Source organism: Fopius arisanus, unplaced genomic scaffold (genome assembly GCF_000806365.1).
Source record: "Fopius arisanus strain USDA-PBARC FA_bdor unplaced genomic scaffold, ASM80636v1 scaffold00037, whole genome shotgun sequence".
Classification (NCBI taxonomy): domain Eukaryota; kingdom Metazoa; phylum Arthropoda; class Insecta; order Hymenoptera; family Braconidae; genus Fopius; species Fopius arisanus.
The window spans coordinates 416622-443384 of NW_011887776.1; the positions used below are offsets into that span (position 1 = coordinate 416622).

Consider the following 26763-nt stretch of genomic DNA (forward strand, 5'->3'; position numbering starts at 1 on the left):
CTTCAATTGAATCAATGACCAACGGATTCAAACTTGCATCACCTGTGATGGCGCAATGATTATATGTAATCAAAATAATCAGAGTAATGATTACGCAATGATATAATGGATAATCTCCATTAATAAGCGTCCACGGATATTAAAATCGGATTTATAATTCTGATAGGCACCTGTCGAGGGGTGGGTATTGCGTAATGCAAGGGGTTTTATGGACCATTCTTGGGGGATAATTAATACGACCCTAGGGAGATATTGAGTGAAAATAGATCGTTCGGGGATAATTATTTGACGTACATATTTCATAATCGAAATAGTTCGCGGAATTAGGCATTAATCGATTTGAAGTGTAATAAACTTGGGAGCAAATACACATTTGCATTACAGAATGCTTCATAATTAAATAGCATTCATATAATTTCAAGCAGACATGCACTCACACAAATTATTGTGGTGCCGTTATAATCCGTCAGAGGGAACAAAGTAGTTAAGTCAACATTCGTTCCGCCGAATATACGTGTATTTACACATGGGAAAATCACATTCACTTGAACTTTTCCGCGTTGTTGTGATCCTGTACGACCACAACAGTGTCCAATACACATTTATCTTTCCTGTTATGTCTTCCTCCATTGAAACATTGGATGTAATTTTTTATCACCTTCAACCCCTCCATCATTCAGGTATGAAAACTCCCCTAGCAACAACTTTCACGTTTTCAGTAATAAATTTTGATGGTTAGACACGTGAATTTTTTCAGCATATTTGAGAAAAGTTTTTCTCGGAAGAGGAGAGACATATGTGAAAAGTTGTATTACAGTGTAAATGCATGATGCATCACTGTTTCAGTTTCGTTTCATTTTGGTTTAATGAGAATTCGACAATTCGCTCGACGAGTGCAGAATTTCATACTCCGGGATATTCAGCGTGCGTAGGATTGCAAATCGGATAAATCAATTTGAAATGATGTTCGTGTTGCAAAGTCGTGGAGATGAAGATTGAGCCCTTTCATTGTTGAAAATTGTGTGTGAAGTATTGAGGGAGATCTGCGAATTGTCAGGTATAATTCATGACGAAAATTCCAGTGTATCCATCCTGGTTTTATTCCTCGTTTTCAATTTCTCGATTCCATCTATTATTTACTCTCTCTTCTCATACGGTATATTGAGATTCAGGGAAAATTGTTGGCTCTCATTTTCACCATTATCCGACACAAAATAGTCTTTGATATTGCTGCATACTTCGACGTTCATAGAAAAAACCTCCATTCACGTTTGAGTCGGGAATTTTTCAGGAGAAAAAAATATTCAGCATGAGACCGAATATGCGCTGCAAGTTTTCGGGGTTTTCAATGTTCCATCGAGAGAAGGTATAGATCTATTGAGACGTTGCAAAAGGTCCAAAAATAATACAATACCCTCCATTTGATTTTTCAATCCGTAAACCCGTGCTAAATCGCAAGCAGAGACCATCGATCTCTCCAAAAATGTCTTCCCGTTTGAAATTTATTTTTTCTATAAAAATTTCCTAAACTAAATTTTATATAATATAAAAAAAATATTCAAAGTATAAGTTATGAATTATTTATAACTAATATTTTAAATATTTGCATTTAATTATTTAAAATCCAATTGAATAATAAAATTATAAAAAAACCATAAATTATGGGTAATTTTAAAAAATATTTAAGATTCTTTGAATATTCAGATTTTAGATATCAAATGATAGACGCGCCATGTACGCTGGTATAAATAAAAAAACAATGTGAATGCTTACAGAAAAGTGGAAAGAATATTTTTAAAATGTCTTGAAAATCAGGCGTAATGTTCATCGGTGGGAATTCGCTGTTGTCGGTGATAATAACGAGAAGAAAAGACGCGAGACAAAATTTACCTCCATACATCCTAGCCATCCACGGGCCAATGCATTCAACTTTCTCGCAAGGCTCTTTTGTGTTGAGTGAATGGTCTTTCTAGCATACTTGGATCCCCAGTGCCACTGGCACTCTCATCACCTCAGGAATCTCGGTGGATTTAGCGATGGCTTGACAGTGATGTCCTCCTTGTTTTTTACCGTACACAACTCTTTCACGTGACAGCAGAAGTATGTTAACAACCGGTGGTATCGACACAATCGTTTGCCCCTTTCCACCCCACTCCCCACAATTCTTTTGTTGCGTTGTTTTGATTTCGTTTTTCCTCCGCCCTTTTTTCCCCGTTAAAATCAAGATCCCCTGGGTTTTCAATGGCACGACAATGGAAATGAAATGTTCACCATTGTTTCTAAAAATCCAGACTGATGTGTCCCCCATAGGCATTACAGTAGCCGTAACAATGATAAAAACGTGGGTCCTTTCTCGAAAGAGTACGATGAAATAGAGCCACTTATGTATATGTATCCCCTGAACACCTTGCTCTTGAATTTTATTTATTCACCGTGAAATACGAGAGTATTTTCAGCAGAAATGACAATTCCATGTGGCGGTGTCATACAAATGTTGCGATATGCATCGGATTTAATGGTGGACATACGCGTGAGAGAGCACTAATGCTGCCCTGAAATGGCTCGAGGATTCTACGTAATTAAGGGTGGATAACAGAGAAAGGGTGAGTGCCTGCGGGAGATATATAAATAGAGTAAATTCAAACCGGTGAAATTTACACGGTTCCATGATTCTTGGATATATCCAACGGTCTCCGTGGTGACACGGGGTTTGTACTTTTATAGCAATCTCTACTCAAACTCTGTGTACGGGGTACAGACCATACACAATGCGTGACTCTACATGACGCGTGGCTTTGACGGCAAATGGTTTGGGCGTAAACTGGACACAGGTGTGGACAGACCAGGGCTACGGACCATTCAGACCACCGGACATTAATGGCATTCAACCATATGTGGATTAGACCAGAATCACTGCACACCAACCTATATATCAGAGAAAAAATTATGTCAAACAATTTAAAATATTATTTCATCCGTTGTTCATGGATGACAAGTCATTAAATATTTTATGATACTTTAGCTTATTGGTTACATCAAAAAGTAATGGTTTCATTTGATTTGAGAATTTTAAATGCATTTGTTGATTTTTTTTTTCCATTTATTGAATTTTTTTTTTTCATTTATTGAATTTTTTTTTTTATTTGTTGAATTTTTTTTTTTCATTTGTTGCATTTTTCCATTTGTTGCATTTTTTTCATTTTTTGGCATTTTTTTTAGCATTGTCCTCGAGTGTCAGCCATTTTTAGGGACTCCAGAGTATTTTATGGGGTGATAAGGGAAATAGGTCAGCCGAATGGGCCCTTGGTATAGTCTATATAACTGTGGATTAGTTGGGTCAGGTGTTGGTAGGAAAATTGCACGCCTAAACCGACTATGGCTTAGTGGCTTTCGGTTTACTGTTGGGATCGGCGAAAGGACTTGCATAAGGCAACTGAATTTCAAAGTCGACTTCATCTTCTGTGAGCGAGAAATTTTACAACTGCGGAGTGAAGTGATTGTTGTTTATATAGCGACTGTTGATAATTAATGGAGGAATAGGGTCAGCCGAATCGGTGTTCATTGAATTTAATGAACACTTCGCTGGGATCTGGGAAATGTTTAAATTTTTCACGCCATAATTTCCTAATGACCTGTCACATGTGAAATCCGTCATTTGTGATACTGAGGGGTTTTTAAATTTTGATACATCTGCAGGCAGTGGAAATAGAAGTATTTGGTGAACCTTTGGGGATGAAGACTCCTGAGGTTACAACTATATTTTGCTGGTGCGCGTAATGAGGTATTTCCCACCGAGAAATGAATATTTACTGGGGAGGGATAGTATGACTCGGGTATATGGTGTGCGGCCATACTGCTTGGCGGCTTACAGTGCTCTACCACTTTGATGCCATACCCAACATAATTTATTAACGCGAGAATAATTTTCGTCGAGACCCGTGGGATACTCCATTAACCGTGCAGCGCATTTACCGGAGTAGAAATTATTTGTCCCTCTGTGCGCAAATAAAAAATCTTTCATACACACCAGCAACTCAAACATTGATTTTCCCTTCCACAGCAATAATAATTAGGGCAACTATTTTTGTTGGAGAATTAATTCTCTCATCGGTGAACAAACTTAACGGTATTGTAGTTAAGTTTTGTAGCGGGAGTGTAAAAAATGTCTATCGTCCTCATCAGGGGGTTGTATTATATGAAAAGCCCGAGCTAGGGTGGAGGCACGTTATTGGTAAATTTTATGCACAACTTTGTGAAAGCTTTTTTAATGATTATTATGGGGGGATGTGAAATTTATGATTCGGATGATTACAGGTCGAGGAAATGTGCTGGATAGCCAAGGACCAGTTTTGAGCTCTGAGCCGAGGTCAACCGTTGAATTTTCTAATGATACTGGAGCAATGCTCCATTGTTCAGCTACTGGAAGTCCTGGACCAAGAATTGACTGGCTCATGGGTGATGGATCACCAGTGCATCCCATTCCCAACATCAGGGAGATGCTCGTCAATGGATCCATGTATTTTCTTCCATTTGGAGCTGAAAGTTATCGGCACGATGTACATTTTGCTGTGTACAGGTGTCAAGCGTCGAATACCGTGGGACGAGTACTCGGACGTGAAGTCAACGTCAAAGCTGGTGAGATTTATCAGAACTGGAGTTTAATTGAAAAAGCAAAATTAAATTTCGTGGACATTTCAGGCGATTTTTAAAGAGAGACCGTATGGAATTGAAAGATATTCCACAAGATCGATATTTATCATAAAATCCTGCCGATTTTTCAGTTAATTTATGATCAAATATTTTTTAACGGATTCTCTTCGTTTGGGTTTATTTTTATTGAATAACTGTGGATTGCAGAATTTATTCCGAAGTTTGATATAAAATTGTTAATAGAGGATTGTAATTGGATTGTGATTAATTCGCGAGTTAAGGATACTACGAGAATAGCTCCAATGCGACTATCAGTGTAAGAGGGACTCCAATTGCGAATTCATAAATGTCCTCATGGCTTTGCCAAAAGCCATTAAGCCCACTTGGCACTTACCGCGGTTAATTACCGATATGGACTGTCTGCCAAGAGGTAGATGGGATTTTACCGTGACCAAGTGTGGCTATTCTCATATTATTTGTTCAATATGCAACGAATTTGTTATCCTTATCTCTCAATAATTGAAGTATCTGTCACTGTAACTCTGTAATATAACTGCAAGCTAAAACGCGGATAAACCGCGAATTTCGTTTGCTAAATTGAGAGCTAGATTTCCAATTAATTTTCAAATCAGCGCGAGTTTGCGTTTGTTGGCCTGATTGACGTATGTGGCATGGAAATACATGTGGATAGCGTGTTTCCATTGTCTAGATCAATCAACTCGGGATTATAAACTCTGGTAAGTGCTCGACTGTAACGCATTCGGCATATTTACTCAAATCTTTTTTTTTTGGGATTTAAAAATATGGAAGTGTCTCTCAATATTGTAAAATGTGTAGGTAATATCTGGGATAATTCTGGGATAATTCTAGGATAATTATGGGATAATTATGGGATAATTCTGGAATAATTCTGGAATAGTTGGAATATTTGAATTCAATGTTTTGTATTAATTATGAGAACAAGTGTGTAATTGTTGAGGGAATGGGTGGACTTGAAAGAGTACTTTTGGAAGTTTTTGAAATTGTGTGATTACAGTGGTTCGTCAGAAGTATCAAGTTGGGGTTAAAGATGCTCATGTACTGGCGGGTAACACTGGTGTTTTGAGATGCGACATACCAGCACACACCAAAGAATATGTTGCGGTTACCTCATGGGTACAAGACTCGGCTTTTAACATTTACCCAGCCCCTGTAAGCGGTGAGTTTACTCAGCACCAAGCACTTCAGTGCTAAACTTTAATTATCCATCATTTACCCTGATACCTCTCAGGTCAATAATTTTGCTACTATTATTTTCTGATTAACAAGTTTGTCTCGTATTTTGTTTGGAAAATTGGAATTACGAAAGTGACAGCGCCCTTTTCATTATTCATACTTATTTTCAAATCACTATGAATTAAACTCTGGATGTTAATTCAGCCTCTGGGGTTTAATGCCTCTCGCCTGGGGTCCACCATGACCCAGTTATTTACGCAGAACTTTGCACTTTTAATTACCGAATATGTTCAATGAAAATGTTGGGGATTAGAGGAACGGTAGTTCGGAATTATTACACGAAATGTTGAAAAGTAATCGAATAATAAATATTTGAATGGAGTGATTTCATTTGATATGCAACAAATATTCGTTTTAATGTAATTAATCGACAAGAGAGCGAGTAGTTTAATAAAATGGAAAAACTCACATCGGAGTTTCCGACAAAATAGCAACAAAATACCAAAAAAAGAAAAGAAAATGCTTTTCAAGGGAAAAAGGAGTACCCGCGGAATATAAAAACGCTGGAGATTGCTAAGCATCACAAGTTGAAGGCAGGGAGTGGAAAAGATAGTAGTATAGAAGTTGTTGGAGCCAGATGTAGGTACCATTCGTTGACGTTTATTCGAGTCGCACGAGCGAGGAAAAGTTGAAGGAAGTCGGGAACAAGCGCAAACGGTAAACCTCCAGAGAGTGATATAGGTGGTGAAAAAAAAAAACCTCCAATGTATCTCTAAGATATATACAGGTAAGTACACGGAGAAAATGTAATTCGATTCATAACTCTGTACGTGCAACTGGAAGAAAAAATAATGCGATTATAAAAATAATAATGGAACAACTGAATTTTTAATGTTATTCCCCTCGACGTTTACGAGGGCATTTGCCGTTCTTTCTGCCCATTATTATATTTTTCCTTTCCCAAATTGGTCCTCTACCTGACTGCATGTATGCCATGGCGGCAACAACAGAGAGCTTTTCCATTAAGAAAATTTGCATATTGATAGAGTCTGGACCCTCATCTACTCGCTTTCTTCCGTCCCCAAGACACACTCTCTCGTTTTGCGTTTCCATTCATCCCTCGGTGATGGTTTATCGACCAAACAATGGACACCATTCTCCACATGATATTCGATTAATTTGGAATATCATTCATGTCGTTTATTTTGAAAATAATCGACTGATCGAGGCGAATGGAATCGACCAATTCGTGTGCTTTGGATTTTCAGATGGAAAATATCATATGCTGCCAACCGGTGAATTACTCGTGTTCTCAGCAACACCAGCGGACACACATTACGGGTACAGATGTCGTACAGTACATCATGTCACTGGAGACACTGTTGAGAGCTCAAGCCATGCTCGGCTCATCGTTACAGGTAAGAATAACACACCTTTACTCATAAATAACATCAGAAAATTTTATCATTACATTTACGGTGTAGGTACCAATGGAGAGTCCAGGATCATCGCTTCAACAATTTTTCCCGCAGTCTTTCACATGATTTATAGTCCCATTTTTATCTCTAGTGACAATAAATATATTTTCTGATAATCTCCAATGATTAATCCCAGAGCATTGGCTGAACAATGAAGGGCTTTATCACTGGAAAATGGGAAAAGCTTACAGTGGTCGTCAATTATTTTTATTTAATCAACAAGATTGAGGTGCTGGGTAAAATATGTTTTGTGGATATTTTTCAGATATTTTTCCATCGGTGACTTGTATTTTCTTGGAAATAGTGACTATAGGGAATTGATCATCTGAGGAATAGCTGGTGTACAATATTCACCGTCGGCATTCCCACCCTCGCAAGGCCCTCTTCTATTTCTAATACCAAATACTTGGCGAATTAAAATAGGTGCGAATGCCCAGAGTATACGACGTAAACTCCATCAAATAATTTTTTAATGCCTGCGGAATTCGTGGAAATGCAGAACGCGGGGAATTCAGGGGAGATATTTTAATGGCTCTGGGTACTGAGATACGAAAATTCAGCGCTCATTGACCTAGGAGCTGACTTATTTAGATTTGAGGGTCGTTGACTTATCACAATATCGATTCTCACCTCGACGTCTCGTCGCTCAACGTAGGGGCATAATTTCATTCTGTCATACCGACGAGATTTTCTGGTATAAAAAAAAAAATGAAAAATCTTTCAACTGAGATCGAAGTATGAATAAATAATATCATAGTTGAAGAATAATTGAACGCCAGGGGGTAGTGAGAATGGGTTTTGTACGAAAAATATTGAGTTACCATGGTTCACCCATTATTCTAGTATGGACACTGGAAAACTGGACAATGTGAAGGTGCGCTTGCGTGGACTGTTGACATAGTGCCTCAGGTGATAGTTTAACTACACGATAGTTATAGCACACGTTTATGTACCCATCGCCCTGCAGGTAGATAATGAGAATCCAAATAATCCCCCTCAGTTGTGCAATATTATTACAAAAGCAGATAACAATTTTCTAAAGAGTTGAAAAACAAGCTCGTCCTGGTGATAAAAAATGTCCAATAATCGATTATCACTTGGGTCTCAACAATAAATCCTCTTTTCCCTTTTATCCATCTCCATAAACAGAAAATGGTTGAGATTGCAGTCAGTCTTTCAGTTAAACGGGAGTACTTTGCATTCACAGAGCCAGAGAGGAAGACGTTTGAAGAACAGGATGCTGTTAGTCTCTTCCTGCAATTTGTCCTGCATATGTTAACGCTCGGCTCACTATTTTTCCACCGAATAATGTTACAATCACAGAGAACGACTCCACTTACACTTTCTCCTCTTTTCCCTGGCATTTTCTCATTCTCTCTCCTCTCCACAACCCAACATATTTCTGGCTAGTTTCCAGACGATCAATACATCATCGGCTCGAATTACAATTATCCGACTAGAAGTACCAAACGTGCCATTGTTCCAAGCAGTTATAAAACGTTATCGACGATAATTGATACGCTCAGCGTTATTTAATCTCTGAATCAGGTGAATATATCGTAATTGCAATATCAGACCACCGAGGGATAAAAAAATAATCATCCACCATTGGTATTGGAAATAAATTCAGCGATGGAATATAAATAATAATGAGAGTCCGTATTCGCTCTTGAAAACATGAAAAATCCGCTGTGAGAGAGACAAAAATAAACAGAAGTAATAAAAAATAATAGATAATGGATATTCACGGTATATTAAACATGGAAAATGGGATTTGAGTCGTAAAGTGGAGCCATGATTATGGCAATAACCCAGGCAAAAATTCTTCTCCATCTGTTATTTAGCTCTGATAAAAAATTTGAATGGAAAATTCATCTAAATTGCTAATGAATCTCTTTATTCGACAGAGCACCGTAATCCGGAACCACCACGGATCAACGAGCGCGTTAACCCATTACCCATTCGTACGGGTGAAACTATTGTATTGTCCTGCATCTCCCAGGGAAATCCACCACCAATGTATCTCTGGTTTCGTGAGTCAGTGGGTGGTACAGACGCTATCGTTAACTCAGAGAGGATTCATGCAAGGGCTGGTGTACTGATCATACAGTCAGCTAGAATCGAAGATGCAGGCCGATACGTTTGTCATGTAAACAACACAGCTGGATCGGAGAGAGTTGAGCTCGAAGTATCGATTATAAGTGGATTGTCTATACACCTGGCACCACAGCAGGTTAATCCATCACTCACACCGACATTTATCTTTCATTATTATCAATTTTTGCTAATTGTGAATTTTTCATGGTGCGTTATTTTTTTTGAAGGTGACAATTGACATCGGAAAAGACGCAAAATTTCAGTGCGCAATAACGGGACAACCGATTCCCACGATATCATGGGCGAAGGATGGGCTTCCGGTTAGGGAAGGCGCCGGGAGGATCAAGGTACTGGGAAATGGCGGCTCAACTCTCCACATATCGTCAATCACGAGGGATGACAAGGGCATGTTCCAGTGTTTTGCCAAAAATGACTATGAGATGGTACAGGCAACTGCTGAACTCCGACTTGGGGGTGAGTTTGATCCATTCATTCTGTCCGGGGATGCTCAATGCGTGGGATAAAGTTGGATGAGCAATTTTGACAAGTTGTACAGAGCAATTAGGTGAAATTCCTAGATGAGTTGTTGGATTGGTCGAGTATCTCGTACACAAGATTTTGCAATGAGGTTGACGAGTGGAGGATGGAGATGGGGTGGAAGGGTCTAGCTAGACACCGGAGGGAGGCAAAAGGAAGTGAAAGGGGTAGACTGATTGGATGGGCAACGACCCAATCGAGCGATCGATGCAGAAGAACCGAGAGACGTGAGACTCAATACCGGCTTTTCCCCATTTTCTATTCGTGAGAACCCGACTGATTCGATGAAAACGGATATACCCCAACCCCTTGTGCTGGATCTTCATTTTTCCGGTGGAAAGAATGGGGAGTCACATGGCTCCTTCTATTTTTTTATTCATCATCTTCATCAGGTATACGTTTTCACGGCCACTTGGTAATACTATATTGCTCGATTAAACACTCGATCTACCATACTTTCAATTTTCCGAGTGTAAGCGCACCGGAAATTTCATCACGTGGCAGATTAAACAGAGTACTCTGTGCTCTATCGCTTGTAGACCAGTACAACATTTGGCTTACAAATATTTCAGTTGCTTGATGACAAACATTTCACGGATTAATCCGTGTCTTCTCCCTCCCACGTATCAAAATCATGATAAATGCTTATCTCGCTGATAGCATACACAAACATGTATCATTTATCTTATTTGTCACATGTCAGGGATTCGACTTCTATATATATCATATTTTTTTTTGTCGGATTTTTTTTTTATCGCTGTTAAAGCTCCGGGTAAGCTGAAACTCTCGGGAGACACAAACGAATGGCGTTGACGTGCCTCTACCCTTTAGTCCTATTGCACTCCATTTCTCCAGGCAGGAGTTTGACAGCCGTGAAAATCAATTCTCGATAGAAATGGGAGTTGAGAGGCTTAACTTGTAATTGTTTTCACCAATTGAAAATCACTGCGTGACCTTTCCATTAATTATCACCTACTGGTTGTGATAATGCGATTAATTGAAATTTTCATCAATGCTGGCTGTTGATTTTCATGAAGAAAAAATCCCTGAAATATTCAAATGCATTAACGCAAATGCGTGGAAACGAATGCTGGTAAAGAGAGCTTAATCGCTCCAGTGGAACTGATTTAATAACAAATTGCAGCGATTCATGGTAAAATATAAATGTGATTACGCATGATTGGGGAATGGCCTCAATTGGTAACAACAATATACAACGGTAACGTGGAGTTGGTTAAATCCACCAAGAGCCAACGTGATCCTCACCCCACGGCAAATGCCCTAGCCCTGTTTTACCTCGGCTTCATCCACTCCCCATCAGTCTGCTGTGCTGCGTTATTATTGTCGTTTCTCTAATTTCACGTTAATGCAGTTGACGACACTAGAATTCGAGCATCAAACCACAGATCAATAGTCCAGAGCAAAGCATTGAAGAGGGGGACTATTGGGCCACGGGGCTTGTCATGCAAATGTCATGCAGTAGATACTTCCGTGTCCACTGTGACGATTTTCCAACTCCCCGGAGATCGGATAACCCGGTTTCTGGGGTAAAATTTAACTACTCATCTCCATTGTGTGGTGGCAATGTATTCACGGAAAAGCCAATGTGCCTCAATCAAGAATATTCTCTTTAATTTTACTCTGTACAAGAATATCACACTTGAATTATCTTCTCCGAGAAAATAAATACGATAAATTAAATCTTATCGATGACAATGACAAATTCCCACGTACTTGTGATAATAACGAATAATTGTACATTTTAATGATTTTGACTTTCTGAAGATGCTGCACCCCAACTTGTATATAAATTCATCGAGCAGACGATTCAGCCGGGTCCCTCGGTATCCCTCAAATGCATTGCAACTGGAAATCCTACACCCCATTTCACATGGAGCCTGGACGGATTTCCACTGCCTCAGAATGATAGGTACGTAACCAATAGTAGCGACAAGAGTATCAAGTACAGGTGCGACAGTAGTCTCGTGAATTCTGACTCGCTGAAGTACGATAGATAAAAAAATGGGGACACTCGACGATATGAAGAACCATTTAATACTTCAGGTTTATGATTGGACAGTATGTAACTGTTCACGGGGATGTAATATCCCACGTTAATATCAGCACTGTCAGAGTGGAGGATGGGGGTGAATACCGGTGTACAGCTGTGAATCGTGTATCCAAAGTCCATCACTCTGCCCGTCTAAACATCTACGGTCTGCCCCATGTTCGACCAATGGGCAACTATGCAGCGGTCGCTGGAGAAACCACGATCATCAAGTGTCCTGTGGCTGGTTTTCCAATCGCCAGTATAACGTGGGAAAAGGGTACGTGTCACCAATGAATTTAATTTATTACCTGACACGGAAAATCAACCCAACCGAATTCGACTACCCTACATCATTCCACTCTTTCTCCCTGTTTTCCAATTTAATTTTCCCTCGTTGCGCCACTGTGTCAGTCGTACAGAATTTTTTTATTATCATTACTCAAAAATGTACAGTATCCAATGCTCTCCACTGGACATTGATAGCGAGAAATATAATTCCCCTCCAGATTTTTACCGAGTGCAAATGTATACTAATGAAAGTAGAAATGAAATAAAATTTATCGTAATTGTTGATGAAGTTGGAGGAAGATGAAACAGACGAGAGTAAAGTGCTGGCTAGACTTATCGGCTTTCTTTCCTTTGAGTTTTCTCTGAGCTTTTAAGTAAGAGGGTGGAACTCACTAGGAATGTACTGCTCTAACGCTGAACTTTTGAGAAACTTTTCCGCCCTGACAAGAAAGAGTGAGATTCTGGCCTGGACTGAGCGTTAGCCATCAATGCCGAGCCCCAACTTTTGCGCAACTTTCCTCTGAGAGAATAACCGAGTGCTCCATACAATCCCTCGTGAATCTCACCAGAGATATATATTTATCATGAAACCATGGAGAATATCTGATTTACGATAATATTTCATATTTTTTTGTTCGAACAGACGGCCAAGTACTGCCAACAAGTAGACGACAGGAAGTATCTCCAAATGGTACACTGATTCTTCATAACGTCGACAGTAGTACAGATCGTGGTTCTTACACTTGTACCGCCAGAAATAAACAGGGCCACTACGACTCACAAACAGTCCAGATAGAGGTCAAAGGTGAGGCTTGAGATGAACCAAAAGTGTTTCGTTTGTAATGATATCATTTGAAAAATTCAACAGGCCAGTAGTCGGCGATATCGAAGTAGTGACCACACCCGAGGTCGAACCACAATCCCCTGAATAACTCATTAATGATCAATATTTCAGGCAATCAAGGGTTGCCTCCCTTGTCTCTTTACAGTTGATTTATTCCATACCCTTGGCATGCACCAGAAGATACCACCGAAATGGAGAAAGAACCCTTTAATCGCAGTCCTTGAAACAAGACGTACGATTTCTCTTCAGAAATATATTTCTGTTTCCCATCATTCGTGACGAAAAATATATTATTATTTCCCATCGGGTGAAACCCGTTTGTCACAAAAAATTTTTCCTATTTCGAAGTTAATTTGACCTACGGTATTCTGTACCAGTAAAATTTCCGAGCGTTTCAATGAATTTTTTCCAATTATTCTGTCATTATAAGTGTTCCCAAGGATAACATCCAGTCTCAATTGAATGGAGTAAATAAACAAGTACGTCATCACTCGTATGATTCGTACATAAACACGAGTGGAGGATAAAAAACGTCGGGTTGTTGTCTATTTTACTACTCGTATCTTACGACTCAGCCAGCGGCACTCGTCTATTGTCCCTTGTTATCCATCACTTTTAACATTGGTATTATTATTTTTCATGCTTCATGCATTTTCATTGGATTTTCAGTCCCACCTAGAATCGATCCGTTTAGTTTTCCTACGAATATTCACGCGGGCGCACGAGTTCATGTGACTTGTGTGGTCAGCGAGGGTGATGGCCCAGTAAAGATCACATGGCTGAAGGATGGACATCCCCTGAAACCAAGAGAGGCAACAACCCACCAGATTGACGAATACGATTTGGCACTGAGAATAGCGAGCGCATCACCAATGCACAATGGAAACTACACGTGTCTTGCTAGCAATGATGCTGCCAAGGTGTTTCGTACTGCACCTTTATTGGTCCATGGTACGAATAAATGTGACCCAAACAAAATGCAATCACATGTCCTGTCAACTCTACCATAAAGCAGACACATTGTCTTTATCAAATTCTTTCAATCTTCACCATCAAAGGAAATACGTACACACTTCTACTTTCCTTTCTGCGTACACAAATCCCCTTTTTTTTTCCACTTTTTTTTTTACATGAAAAATTTTCATCTACCTCTGTCCTCTCTCTGTTTTCACATTCTTTTCGGGTCTCATATTCTCACACCAGGGAAAACGCGTCTGGCTTCTGATTCTACATCCCCATCTACATCTGCACCGAGTATCTCACTACAGACGAACAAATCAGGGCAAACGAAAAGAGCGAACTCGCTTCTTTTTTTTATTCACTTCCACGTTATCCCACATGTTCGGCCAGTGGAGCCGCAGGCGATTACGGAAAAATTTTTTCCTTCACCAAAATCAAGAATTTTAGAGTAACGCATTTTTATAATCCTGTTGTCTTTGGTTGTCACACCTGCGGCTGAATTCACAACTCAATTAGCCTGAGCTTCTATTAATTTATCATTTTGTCAGAGTATTCGTCCGTCCTCACGCGAGTTTCATAAATTTTCATTAATTACTTACCATAATGCATTTAATATTTCGTTATGAATTAATGTTTCTGGAACTATCGCGTGGTAAATAGTTTGAATTTGAGGTACAATAATGGGATGGAGCATCATCTCACACCCTTGTCAGCTCAGGAAACGCTTGAATAATTATGATTCGCATTGTTGTCCGTTACATAGACCGAGTGAACAGAGACGAGACACGCAAGGACTGAGAGAACAGCCGCGAATATTCCCCCAACAATACAGAAAAGCCATTCATCGAGTACATCTACTACATACACATGTATACACACGTAATATCACCTTAATACATGGATGGGGCTGTATGTGCGTGACACACCAGATGTCAAGAGAATAGGGATATAGCAGGTTGTATAGGATGCCATGAATTGCATGACAAAAAAACATTCTGCAGACGTTAATGTCGCGTGTATACACGCGCGTCACAAATTTCTCATTTTGTCATGCTCAATTTGCATTGATCCGCTGCTCAAATGATTATTTCCCTCCGGGAGGTTTAATGCGCACTAGCACTCAAGAGTAATTATTATGGTGAACATGAGAGGATGAATTGCCAGTTGGAGAAAGTTTGGCTCTTCAGGGTGCACTCTAATTTCAGAGAATCTAGGACCCGATGAATCGCCGCCGCAGGCATCATCCCCTGAACACGTCTGTGGTAATTCAATTTTAAGGGATGCAATCTCTGGTCGGTCGAACAATTGAGATACAGTCGGTGGAATGCTCCTGAGGTTGTACTTTCAACGTAACTCCTCTATGTCTATCTATTTCTCATCATCTCAACGTCTTCCACTGGAGTCTGGATATTTAACAGAATAAAATCATGTTTCTTACGTTGCAATGCTCACCAGACTGTTCACCAGGAATTCACTGGTTCATCCGTCAAAAAATGAAACCCCACTGTCGATATCAATCTTATATTCATGAGGATTTATTGTTTCTGGGCTTTAGTCTCGATAAAAGCCGAGGCAATGGGATGAATAAGTTTTATGGAGCTTTCTACGATGATTTCTTCAATACTTGGATGCAGTTTTACATCTGATTTTCTCGGAAGGGTATATGAAATCGTAAAAACCTGGATAAATTGGCTGTTCATCCGGATGAAATGGTCCATTCGCTATTGAATTACTTGTTGAAATTATTCAAATTCAAGATTCTCGTGTGCAAGTTGTGAAATTCGATGTTTCTTATTGGATTTACAGTGCCACCTAATATAGCTCCCTTTAGCTTTAACAAGGAATTATCGGAGGGCGTTCGTGCCCAGGTTGCCTGTGTCATTGAAAAGGGAGATCCGCCCTTCACGATAATATGGTTAAAGGATGGTGAACCCATTGGAACCTCATCACCACCTGGTTTTAATAGTGCATCAACAGCCAACTCTCACAAGACTATTGCTGGTCTACGTGTTACCAGTATGGACCAACACTCTAGTACCATCTCAATTGATCGTGTCAATGCAGCTCACGCTGGCAATTATACTTGCGTTGCACGTAACTCTGTTGCCGAGGTTTCATCTACAGCGCAATTAGTCGTTCGTGGTAAATGACAAAGTCTTAACAATTTCAGTCGATGGTGTATTACCATATTACCACGTTTGCACATTTCGGAGCACTTGACTATTTATTATTATCGGTGTTCGTTCAATAATTATTCTCATTTTCATATTTGTTGTTGTTTTTTGAGCAGCCAATATAGACAGCGAGCTGTATCGCACAACGAATTAAGCCAAATATCGCACTTCGCACTTATTACTTGGCGCCAATAACTGCAATATATCATGCAAATTAATTAATAAGTCGTCGTATTTTTGCGAGATAAACGCACATTTTGCAAAGCACATATCAGCACATAAGCACTTTGTCACACGCACAATTACTTGCACCTTATCAACACCGTAATTATTTTTTTTCTTTCAAGTTATTCCCTGCACACACTTTACCGTTAACTGAATTCTAATTATTACCTGCACCTCATTGGTAAGTCTACACGGAATTTTCCACTGTAATCCCATTTCCATTTACTGCTGTAATTACCTTCTATATTTGTTTTTTCAATTATTTGCCATTCATGTAAATGCACACACTTAGAGCACATTTTTATTTCACCGAGATAAAACATTGGGGTTGCAATGGATTCATTAGAGCTCCAAGTTTTTCAATTGTCAGTAGAAGACAATGTCAAGACACACCTGGAGGTGCAGAATTTTGTTGAAAAGAAATCGGTGAAATTGATCGACGGTATTTTGAAGTGGGCCTCCAAGAGTGTTATTTGAGATTGTTTGAAGTGATCGCGTAGATATAGGTCTGAAAATAATGAGAAATCCGTGTGTAGTGCCACCACGATGGGTGATGGAACCCAAAGACGTGCATGCGCCTGAAGGTACATCGAAACTGGTCCTTCACTGTCACGCAGATGGTTTTCCAACACCTGCGGTAACTTGGCGTCGAGGTAGTGGTACAAAGCCGGGAAGTTATCACGATATAACGAGTCACGAGCATGCACAAGAATTGAGAATTCACTCGAACGGTTCACTGGTCTTCGGACGAGTTCAAGAGGACCACGAGGGATACTACTTGTGCGAGGCTGTCAATGGAATTGGCGCTGGTCTCAGCAAAGTTGTCTACTTGACAGTGAATGGTATGATGCTGATGGTGGTAACAATCGGTAAATTTATCTGTACGAAATACGTGTATTGCAGCACCAGCTAGAATCATAGACAAGCACAGAAATCAAACTGCTCGACTAGGATCAAGAGCTTCACTTCGCTGCGAAGCCAGGGGCGATCATCCCCTGAATATCGAGTGGCGTCGGGCTGGCTCGCAATTAGAACCAGCAGCATCTGATTATCGGTACCCAATGCCCCTAATTTTTTCACTAAATACAACACATATGAATGATACAATTGTAAATTGCAATTGCAACTCTAGAATTAAGGGCTCAAACTTTTTAGTTTCACGACTAAATATTACATATTTGTATTGAACTTATGGAATATTCGGTGGGGGTAATTATTGGGGTAATTCTTCAGGTATATGGTGAAAGAAATGAACACCACGGAAGGGGCTGTTAGTATACTTGAGCTGATTAGCACAACGAGAGAAGACAGCGGTATATATTTCTGCACAGTGTCCAATGCTTATGGAGGTGATGAAATGACCCTGCATTTGTATATACAAGGTAACTACGGGGAAATATAAACAAGGGATATAATGTGGGATGTTTGATGTGAAATAATATATTGTCCACCGTCGGAGAAAAACAGGATATTTCAATCCGCGTGTGGATTACTGCCCCCAGCAAACCCCAGGGCGACAAACACGCGGATTTTAATTCTCTGTTGTTTCTCTCTCGGTACACGTATCGTTGACAAAGGGGCGTAAGTGTCACAATGGTGGATTTTTTTTTGTGGGAAGGGCTGGATTTTTTGAGAAATTGTTTTTTAATACGAAAAAAATTTCAGAACCACCGGATTTTCCACGGAATATCGAAGTTCTCAAACGAGAGAGTCGATACATCAAGTTGGGCTGGACTAGCAGCCAAGATGGAAACAGTCCAATAACAAAGTACATAATCGAGCATAAGAAGGACTCGGGTAATTTTATTATGAGTTATTATTAATTGTTGGGTTGTGGTAGCGATAATTTTTGTTCAACTGACGGTATTTGTGGATTTCACAGAAATATGGCATGATCATACATTTTATACTGATGTACCCGGCACTCAGACATACGGCCACGTCAACGGCCTGCGACCAGCAACTACATATCAGTTTCGGGTATTTGCCGAGAACGAATTGGGTCGTAGTCAAGCGAGCGATGTAGGTATATAGATCTAGTCCCCGTAATCCGTAAATAGCACTTTTAAGCTGTCTTATTGATTTTTAATACCACTGAATTAGAGATCGTGACCTTTGGTGTGACTTCAATGGGCAATTAGTTTTTTATATGATTTAATTCAGATTCTTGACGTAACAACGGAGGGGGAAAAACCCGGTGGACCACCGAGAAATCTCAAAGTCGAGGCGGTGAGCTCCACTGAATTGAAAATTTCGTGGGATCCACCGGATCAAGATCTTTGGAACGGGGAAATTTTGGGATATCACGTTGGATTTAAAGAGTATAGGTATGACATTATCAGGCATAAATTCGAATGTATTCTACAATTTCCAAGAGAACGCATTGTGTTTGCGATTGGATAATTAACTGGGCAGTACCATGGGCGAACAATGGATAAATAATCACATTAAATAGCGAAACGCAGTCGAAATCCCGAATATTTCAATAATGAAAATAATTCCCATCATTCCAATAACTCAAATTGAATTCAAATGGAATAACGCTGATGCGATTCATCGGAATACATTCGGAATATTTCTCACGAATTCCATCAAGCCCTATTTTCCATTCCCAGATTATCAGCTGAACAGTACACATACAAGACTGTAGAAGGTCGTCCAATCACTGCCAGTGCAACTCTCGGACTTGCTCGTACTGCCATCCCAGGTCGCCAATGTCAATTGACAGCTTTACGCAAATACACACGCTACAGTATCGTTGTCCAAGCCTATAACGCCCTGGGTCCAGGACCAATGACAGCTGAAAGTGTAGCAACAACCCTAGAAGACGGTAAACACATGATACCTATTCGTTAGCGACATGTCGTAGCCATATACTCTCCCATTGATCTTCAGCCATGAGCTTTATGGACTAGCTCGTCAAAGTTTCCGAAGCAAGTTTCAACGGTTTTTATAGCGTCTCTACTTATCGTAAATGCTCACGAACGAGAATCATAAAGCTCCTCACCAACGTGGCTACGAGGTAGACGAGTAAAACTCTACACTCGCCAGAGGCTACTCCAAAATCACCTACTCACCACCCATTTATGTTTCTAGAATATTTCCCTCATCATTCAGCATATAAATTGTGATAAAAAAAAAATATATCTGACAGTCTCTGACTTGAATTATAAACAATAATTTCCACATTTTAATCAGAAAACATGATGATGGGGCCATTAGCCATCAGCGAATATTTAATTTTACCACTCGGTCAATCTCCCAGTGCAACTGCATATATATAATATTTTTGTTCATTTGAAAAATCACTTAGTCGTCAAATTAAATATGTCATCGTATTTAATTCCCTCTCGGTAGTGGGCCAGTGGAATTCTCATGAATGTGTCATTTGTGATATTTCGCATCCCTAGCTACGAAGGTAAAACGATGAAACGAGAATGAAAATGGAAAATTACGGAGGCTCATTAAAATTTCAATTATAGCCATCATGATATATTTGCGTTACAGTGCCAAGCAGTCCACCTCAGGATATCCGCTGTACAGCGCTCTCATCCCAGTCTCTCCAAGTATCATGGGAGCCACCACCGGATACGAGCCTGAATGGGATACTTCGGGGTTTTAAAGTCGGTTGGGAGAGCATGGATTCATTAACAGAATCCGGTAAACTAGATATTAAAATAACATCAGCCCTGACTGTTGTCATCAGTAGTCTGGAAAAATACACAAATTACTCGATCCAAGTGGCAGCAATGACAAAGCCAGGAGATGGTGTCCAGTCATCGCCAATTTACTGCATGACCAAGGAGGATTTGCCAGAAGTGCCAGCTGGAATAAAAGCCGTAGCGAGTTCCAACGAATCGATAATAGTCTCGTGGTTACCACCACTAAGAGCCAACGGCATAATAACATCATACTACGTGTACTTTCAGAGTCAAGAGGATGATGAAAAGTGGTACAAACAAACATTGAGAGCCCACAAGACATACTATCGTGCGGAAAATCTCCATAAACGTACTCAGTACTCATTTCACGTAGCAGCTGTGACGTCTGTTGGTGAGGGGCCCAAAACACGTTCAGTAAGTGCATCACCCTCGACCCATGTGCATGCTGCTATTCATTCATTTGGAATGAGTGCAACTGTACCATGGAAGCAAGATGTAACATTACCATGTCAAAGTGTTGGCAAACCCTCGTTACTCTGGAAGCAATGGGGACAAATTGTCAAGGCATCTGGAAGGATTTCCATTCATACAGATGGCTCCCTCCACATCTCCGATCTTCATCGGGAGGACAGTGGAAATTACACGTGTCATGTCGAGAATCCTCATGGCTCTGACCAAATAACTCACAAACTCATTGTCCAAGTACCACCAGCAGCTCCACTCCTTCTGGCAACCAGTACAACGAGCAATTCCATAAGTGTTCAATGGAAGCCTGGAGATGATGGTGGTGCTATCATAAGGGGATACATACTCCACTACAAGAGAAAATTTGGCGAGTGGGAGGAAGTTAAAGTGTCGCACAAGATTAATGGACACCATCTCTCGGAATTGTGGTGTGGGACTGAATATCAGATTTATTTAACAGCGTACAATAGAATTGGCATGGGATCACCCAGTGATTTTGTCAAGGCAACAACTAAGGGCTCCAAACCAGCTAATTCACCTGGAAATGCTGAAAAATTTATAACGCTCAATGTATCATGGATCATTCTTCATCTTAATATTTGGAATGATGGCGGCTGTCCTATCACTTGGTTCGAGCTTGAGTATAGAAGACACTCCGAGGAATACTGGACATTAGTTTCAAATAATATCGAGGTAATTCATTATTCAAATCGAACTAATAAATCCCTCCCAATTTATCCAATTTTTATGTATTAAAAATTCAGATGTGAATATGTGAATAGAATGAATTTTCATTTCATGCCAATTTGCGAGCCACAGAGAAATGAAAAAATATTCTAAATAACAAATTTCAACGTATTCAGAGGATGCGAATCACCAGACGAAATTCACTCGATAAACTATAGAGATAAAAAGAAATGAATGGAATGCGCAATGAATGTCAAGTGGAGGTGGAATAAAAGCTCAATAGAATTTGTTATAGTATGCGTCAGGCGTTTCTGTTGATTTTTATACAATCATACAATATGAAATTGCAGGTTCAAAAGTCATACACTCTGAGTGATCTTCAATCAGGAACAACCTACGATATTCGCATAAGAGCTCATAATAATGCGGGCTCATCAGTGGCTGAGTACAAGATAACAACACTTCAACCACATATCACAACAACACTCCCCAGTGGCATAGAGATAGATCAGTATATACCCCAAAATAATTCCGTATTGGCTGACCTCAAACTTATCGTTCCACTGATACTTTGCTCATTTGCCATAATTGCGGCAGCCGGTGCAGTATTTTACTGCTTCCGTAAACGTCCATTATTAGGCGATATTGGTAGTCTCCATGATGCTCAAAATGCTGCCGCATTGGACAATAAACAGAATATGGAGCAACGAGAGCAGTATTATGCTACTGTACGAAAACCTCTGCGATCACCTATCCACGAAATGGCGACGCTTGAGAGAATTCCAGGTGTGTTTCAAGTTCATTCATTAAATTATTTATATGTATTCAGTGAAATATTCTTCAATCACTCTTTCAATTTTCACTGGTAGAATTTTCCGAAGACATCTACCCCTACGCAACGTTCCAGTTAAAAGAGAGTGTACCTCCTGGAGGTGACAGTCGATGCGATTCAGCTGCACCTCTTCAAACCTTCGTGTATCATGATCCACGACTGTCCACTGCTGATACACTGCAATTGCGCGAGGTAAAAATGCCCATTGAATTGTTTTAAAATAAATAGAAAGAGTAATAACGTTATTGATTCCTCTCTGTCTATCACATGGTACAGAATCACCTAGACTATGCACCACTGGCACTTTTCATACTCGCATGCTCGTGCAACTCCTAGATCCCGAACACTTTCATTATCGTCCTCACAATCATATTCATCTCGTTCAATCTCGTCTAGTTGCTCCATTTTATTTCGATAGAAGACGTCTTGTGTCATGTGTTGAAGAGCAACACAGATCCAAGTGACTAGTTCATTATCTCACACGACTGCTGGTCCCTTTAATTCGTTTCGCAGCATAAAACATCAATCGAACAAATAAAAGTTATCAAGTATTGTCAATAAAGACACATGGATTATAACAGAGAGAGGACGGATAATTCCACGATCATGTGAACTTGCTCCGTTAATTAAATCCAAAGAAATTATGCTGAAAAAAAAACAAATTCCGTCTGATTGCAGTCGGATTGCAACCGGTACACTAAGGTGCGCGGAGGCCGTTCGTCCTCAGCGCCATTGCATAAAACTCACAAGACCAATCACGGAAAGTCCGAGTCGGAGGAATACGACACCCTGGGCTCGGACAGCGACACGGAAGTCGGGACCAGCAGCCGAACTGAGTCTTCCAATCACCTCGTCGATTCGCATCACTCGGCATTTACAGCCGACGCGCGTGTCCACAGTGCGCCACTCTCCTTTTTTCTCACATTCTGTCTTTTTTTTTTGTCAATACTCATTTTTTTTTTCCTTTTTTTTTTGTTATCTGCATGACACGCAATCCTCGAGATACTTGAAAGTGCGAGGGGTCAATGATTTTGGTTTTTTTACTCGTTTGTTGCAGACTTCCTGTACCATGGACCAGAATCTAGCACGTCTACGGAACCCTCACCGATATTTGAGAGAAAATCGTTTCCTGGAAGGGGAAGACCCAAGTTAGTAGTCACTGGTGGTTTTTTTCTTTTTTATTGAGCTGATGTTTGAGTGGGGCTTAATTAATGGGGATTTATTTCTAGGATGCTACAGTTGGCGCGTTATACCAGCGAGGAGACCCGTTCAAGTTTCGGGACAATCCCCAGGCCTGGCAATTCCAAGCACCAGTCGGGCACTATCAGTAGAGAGCAGGGGGATGCAGGATCAGGAAACCTGTTCGTCCCCAAGTTGGATCCACCCTCGGGCTTCTCCGACGCGCTTGAGTTAAGCGAAGCTGAGTGTGACATTGACCGTGGAAATCACACACAGCAGCATCTACGTGACTTTGTTATAGCGGTGTAAATAACTGTGCAAAACTCCCCAATGAAAAATAAAAAGAAAGAAGAGAAGAAAAAAAAAGAGACAAAGCCCGTGATATATTAACTTTAAAACACAAAACGACTAAAGAGAAAGAAAACGAAACGATAAGAATGATGAAAAAAAAACCCTTCTACCCATTCCTCCATGGAAATGAAAATCATAATAATAATAAAATTAAATGGAAAATGAAAATGTGTCACAAACATACCGATGTGTTGATGTATCTACTGTTAAACTCAAGCGGCGTTCAAACTAACGAATGAATGAATCGAATGAGAAAATTTAAAAAATGTGTTAGAATGTAAAAGATAAGAAAAATTTATCTGTAAGTTAAAAACAAATGCAATGAGCACTGTTGTTCTGTTCGACACACGTGCAACACTTTCTAATCGTAAAACAAATTTTTCCATATGTCTCGGAACAAAAATATGCCAACCCATGGTTTTTCCTGTTGATATATATTATATATATTATATATACTTTATTATTATATATGAATTATTTACCACGGAGGACAAAAACAAATTAACACTTTTGTGTTTTAGGTCAACTGTAGATTATTTACATTCTATATTTACTTTGTAAAATATACAATATTGATTGAACAATGGCCACACGAATTTATGGTAATTACTCTCCCCCCTCTTTCCTGATCGTTGATTAGCATAAATCACATTCGTGAGGGGAATATAAAATCGGGCCTGAACCTTTTCCACTTGGGGTAGTCCATCCTATTCTCATCGCGCATGATCTTTCGCAAAAAAAGGGGATGAATGCGCATGCGAAAATTACAATGTTCATTCGGCGTCGGTCACATCCACTATGAGTGGTGGTGTCTACGGTGGTGGTAAGACATATCCAATATTTTGTATACAAATAATCATCAGCAAATGTACATCTGCGGTTAATCCACGTGTGGAACAGATGAGGTCGGCGCCATTATATTTGACATTGGACATCAGAGCTTGCGGGTGGGTTATGGAGGTGAGGACAGCCCAAAAGCCGAAATTCCGACGAGCCTGGGGGTGTGGGACGACCCCACCGAATCCACCAATACACCCAAAAAAAGATACAACATTGACGTCACAGCTATACAAGTGCGACGAAAAGGTAATTAACAGATCTATAATTGTTATTTCTTCTCAGTGAAAAAATTCCGAACGACAGATTCAAAATAAAAAAAACATTCTCAATTCCACTAATCAATGTCTTTTTTTAAATTTTTTTTTATTAATTTCCTTAGACATGGAGATAGTCAGCATGATGAAAGACGGAATGATAGACGATTGGGACATGTTCGAACGTCTAGCCGAATACACATACAAACAGCGTCTCCACGCTCTCTCGGAGCACCATCCAATTCTGATGACCGAGTGTCCCTGGAATACACGAGTAAAACGTGAAAAACTCCTGGAGTTGATGTTCGAGAAGTTCAATGTTCCCGCAATGTACATCTGCAAAAATGCTGTGCTGGCAGCTTACGCTAACGGAAGATCAACTGCGATGGTCGTAGACAGCGGTGCAACACACACCAGTGCTGTTCCGGTTCATGATGGATATGTAATCACTCAGGGCATTGTAAAAAGTCCACTAGGAGGTGACTTCATTACCATGCAGTGCCGACAGTTTTTCGAGGAGAAGAGCATCGAACTGATGCCTGCCTGCTTGGTAGGCAGTAAAGGTACATGATTGTCACCATCTTCAGGAATTTTTATCCCATGTGTGGTATTTCTAGATGTCGTCAGGGAGAGGGACATCCCCCGTTGGACAAAAAAACCAGGTCCTCCCCCCACATCCACTTGGCTGAGTTACATGGTACGGGAGTTACTTCAGGATTTTCAGATGAATTGTCTTCAAGTTGCTGATTCACCTTACGACGAAGATGTTGCCAATGCCCTCCCCATGAAGCATTTTGAATTCCCCACTGGTTACAATGACGATTATGGATCTGTCAGGCTCATGATACCCGAGGCTCTATTCGATCCTAGTAATGTCAAAGGGGTTGGAGCGAGTATTCTTGGTATTGGACCACTCGTTACAACCAGTGTCGGTATGTGCGACATGGACATAAGACCTGTACGTATATATTTTTTTAAATCCACATACATTCGTTAAGATATATATCATATTATTCGATTCTAGAGTCTGTATGGAAGTGTCGTGGTAACTGGGGGCAATTCTTGCTTGCAAGGCTTTAGTGATCGCCTGAATCGAGACCTATCCAGCAAAACTCCACCGGTAAAACACAACGTTCTCCACTTTAATTTTTAAATAATCGCTTTTGATTCTTTTAATTATTACAGAGCATGAGACTGAAGATAATGAGTGCTAATAGCTCGAGCGAGAGACGATTCGGTGCGTGGATCGGGGGTTCGATATTGAGTTCATTGGGAACTTTTCAGCAAATGTGGCTGTCACGACAAGAATATGAAGAATCCGGAAAACGAATACTGGATAAATGCGCCTAAATTCAGCTATGGAAAATTCTCATTTTTAAACCCTCAAAGACTTCGTCAATTGATGGACCTCTGGATCGGGAGGAATTTAATAGACAGTGCCAAAATGAGGGTGATGCTGGTGCTCCAGGAATACTTTCATTACACATTTCAATTGATTTAGCGCGCAGGCTGTTTCGATTTCGTTGGTCTTCCTATTTTTATACAGGCGAGAGCAATTCTCGATCGCTCAATTACGACTGGTCATCAGTGGCAATCATCCACAAATAACACAATCTCAGATTGTCGCAAGCTCAAATCCCCATATCTGTATAGTTCTGTCAATGTGTATCGTAATAATGCCAAGATATGTATCAAAATGGTGATTTCCTGATAAGAATTCGTAATTGTAAGTAGAAAATGATTTGAGCAGGTGCTCATGTACCAACATATTTATTCTTTCTATAATCATAATAAAAAACACTAACAAAATTCATCCAACCACAATATCACGAGGGAATTTTCACCCGAGATTATTCACTCATCATCCAAAATCATTCACTGATCCATCTCGATCTCAATCATGACGTCTCATCCACTCACCGATTAATTACGCGCAATGAAATGTCTTTGATACTCAGAAAAAAATCCTGCACGG

The 26763-nt window shown here is 40.0% G+C and overlaps 2 protein-coding genes across 3 annotated transcripts in view; both read left to right on the top strand.

Annotated features, from left to right (window-relative positions):
* Positions 1 to 24216, top strand: part of LOC105266257 (Down syndrome cell adhesion molecule-like protein Dscam2) — a 43415-nt gene extending 19199 nt beyond the window's left edge. Inside the window, exons 3-24 of the mRNA XM_011304247.1 lie at positions 4315 to 4635; positions 5687 to 5848; positions 7134 to 7283; positions 9251 to 9576; positions 9668 to 9914; positions 11763 to 11907; positions 12042 to 12304; positions 12959 to 13120; positions 15926 to 16261; positions 17055 to 17360; positions 17422 to 17572; positions 17752 to 17900; positions 18184 to 18315; positions 18401 to 18540; positions 18682 to 18845; positions 19134 to 19348; positions 20026 to 21338; positions 21683 to 22118; positions 22202 to 22356; positions 22843 to 23062; positions 23222 to 23312; positions 23394 to 24216. Of these exons, the coding sequence (XP_011302549.1) occupies positions 4315 to 4635; positions 5687 to 5848; positions 7134 to 7283; positions 9251 to 9576; positions 9668 to 9914; positions 11763 to 11907; positions 12042 to 12304; positions 12959 to 13120; positions 15926 to 16261; positions 17055 to 17360; positions 17422 to 17572; positions 17752 to 17900; positions 18184 to 18315; positions 18401 to 18540; positions 18682 to 18845; positions 19134 to 19348; positions 20026 to 21338; positions 21683 to 22118; positions 22202 to 22356; positions 22843 to 23062; positions 23222 to 23312; positions 23394 to 23652 (5843 nt within the window). The 3' untranslated portion in view covers positions 23653 to 24216. The remainder of the gene's footprint in view (positions 1 to 4314; positions 4636 to 5686; positions 5849 to 7133; positions 7284 to 9250; positions 9577 to 9667; positions 9915 to 11762; positions 11908 to 12041; positions 12305 to 12958; positions 13121 to 15925; positions 16262 to 17054; positions 17361 to 17421; positions 17573 to 17751; positions 17901 to 18183; positions 18316 to 18400; positions 18541 to 18681; positions 18846 to 19133; positions 19349 to 20025; positions 21339 to 21682; positions 22119 to 22201; positions 22357 to 22842; positions 23063 to 23221; positions 23313 to 23393) is intronic.
* Positions 24217 to 24308: 92 nt separating this feature from the next.
* On the top strand, positions 24309 to 26757 carry LOC105266255 (actin-like protein 6B). Of its 2 annotated transcripts, none has more exons than XM_011304246.1 (6): positions 24309 to 24517; positions 24595 to 24780; positions 24914 to 25351; positions 25406 to 25720; positions 25813 to 25908; positions 25974 to 26065. In XM_011304246.1, the coding sequence occupies exons 1-5, from the start codon at positions 24493 to 24495 to the stop codon at positions 25866 to 25868; spliced, it is 1020 nt and encodes a 339-aa protein (XP_011302548.1). In that variant the 5' UTR covers positions 24309 to 24492; the 3' UTR covers positions 25869 to 25908; positions 25974 to 26065. The 2 variants fall into 2 exon arrangements, with proteins under 2 accessions (XP_011302548.1, XP_011302547.1); XM_011304245.1 differs by having other exon boundaries at positions 24311 to 24517; positions 25406 to 25746; positions 25974 to 26757.
* The last annotated feature ends 6 nt before the right edge of the window (positions 26758 to 26763 follow it).

Bases quoted from the DNA above. Each gene is read 5' to 3' on its own strand.
- LOC105266255 (XM_011304245.1), top strand. From the start codon at position 24,493: ATGAGTGGTGGTGTCTACGGTGGTG. The intron at 24,781-24,913 runs GTAATTAACAGA...TAATTTCCTTAG, and splicing joins TATACAAGTGCGACGAAAAG to ACATGGAGATAGTCAGCATG. The intron at 25,352-25,405 runs GTACATGATTGT...TGGTATTTCTAG, and splicing joins CTGCTTGGTAGGCAGTAAAG to ATGTCGTCAGGGAGAGGGAC.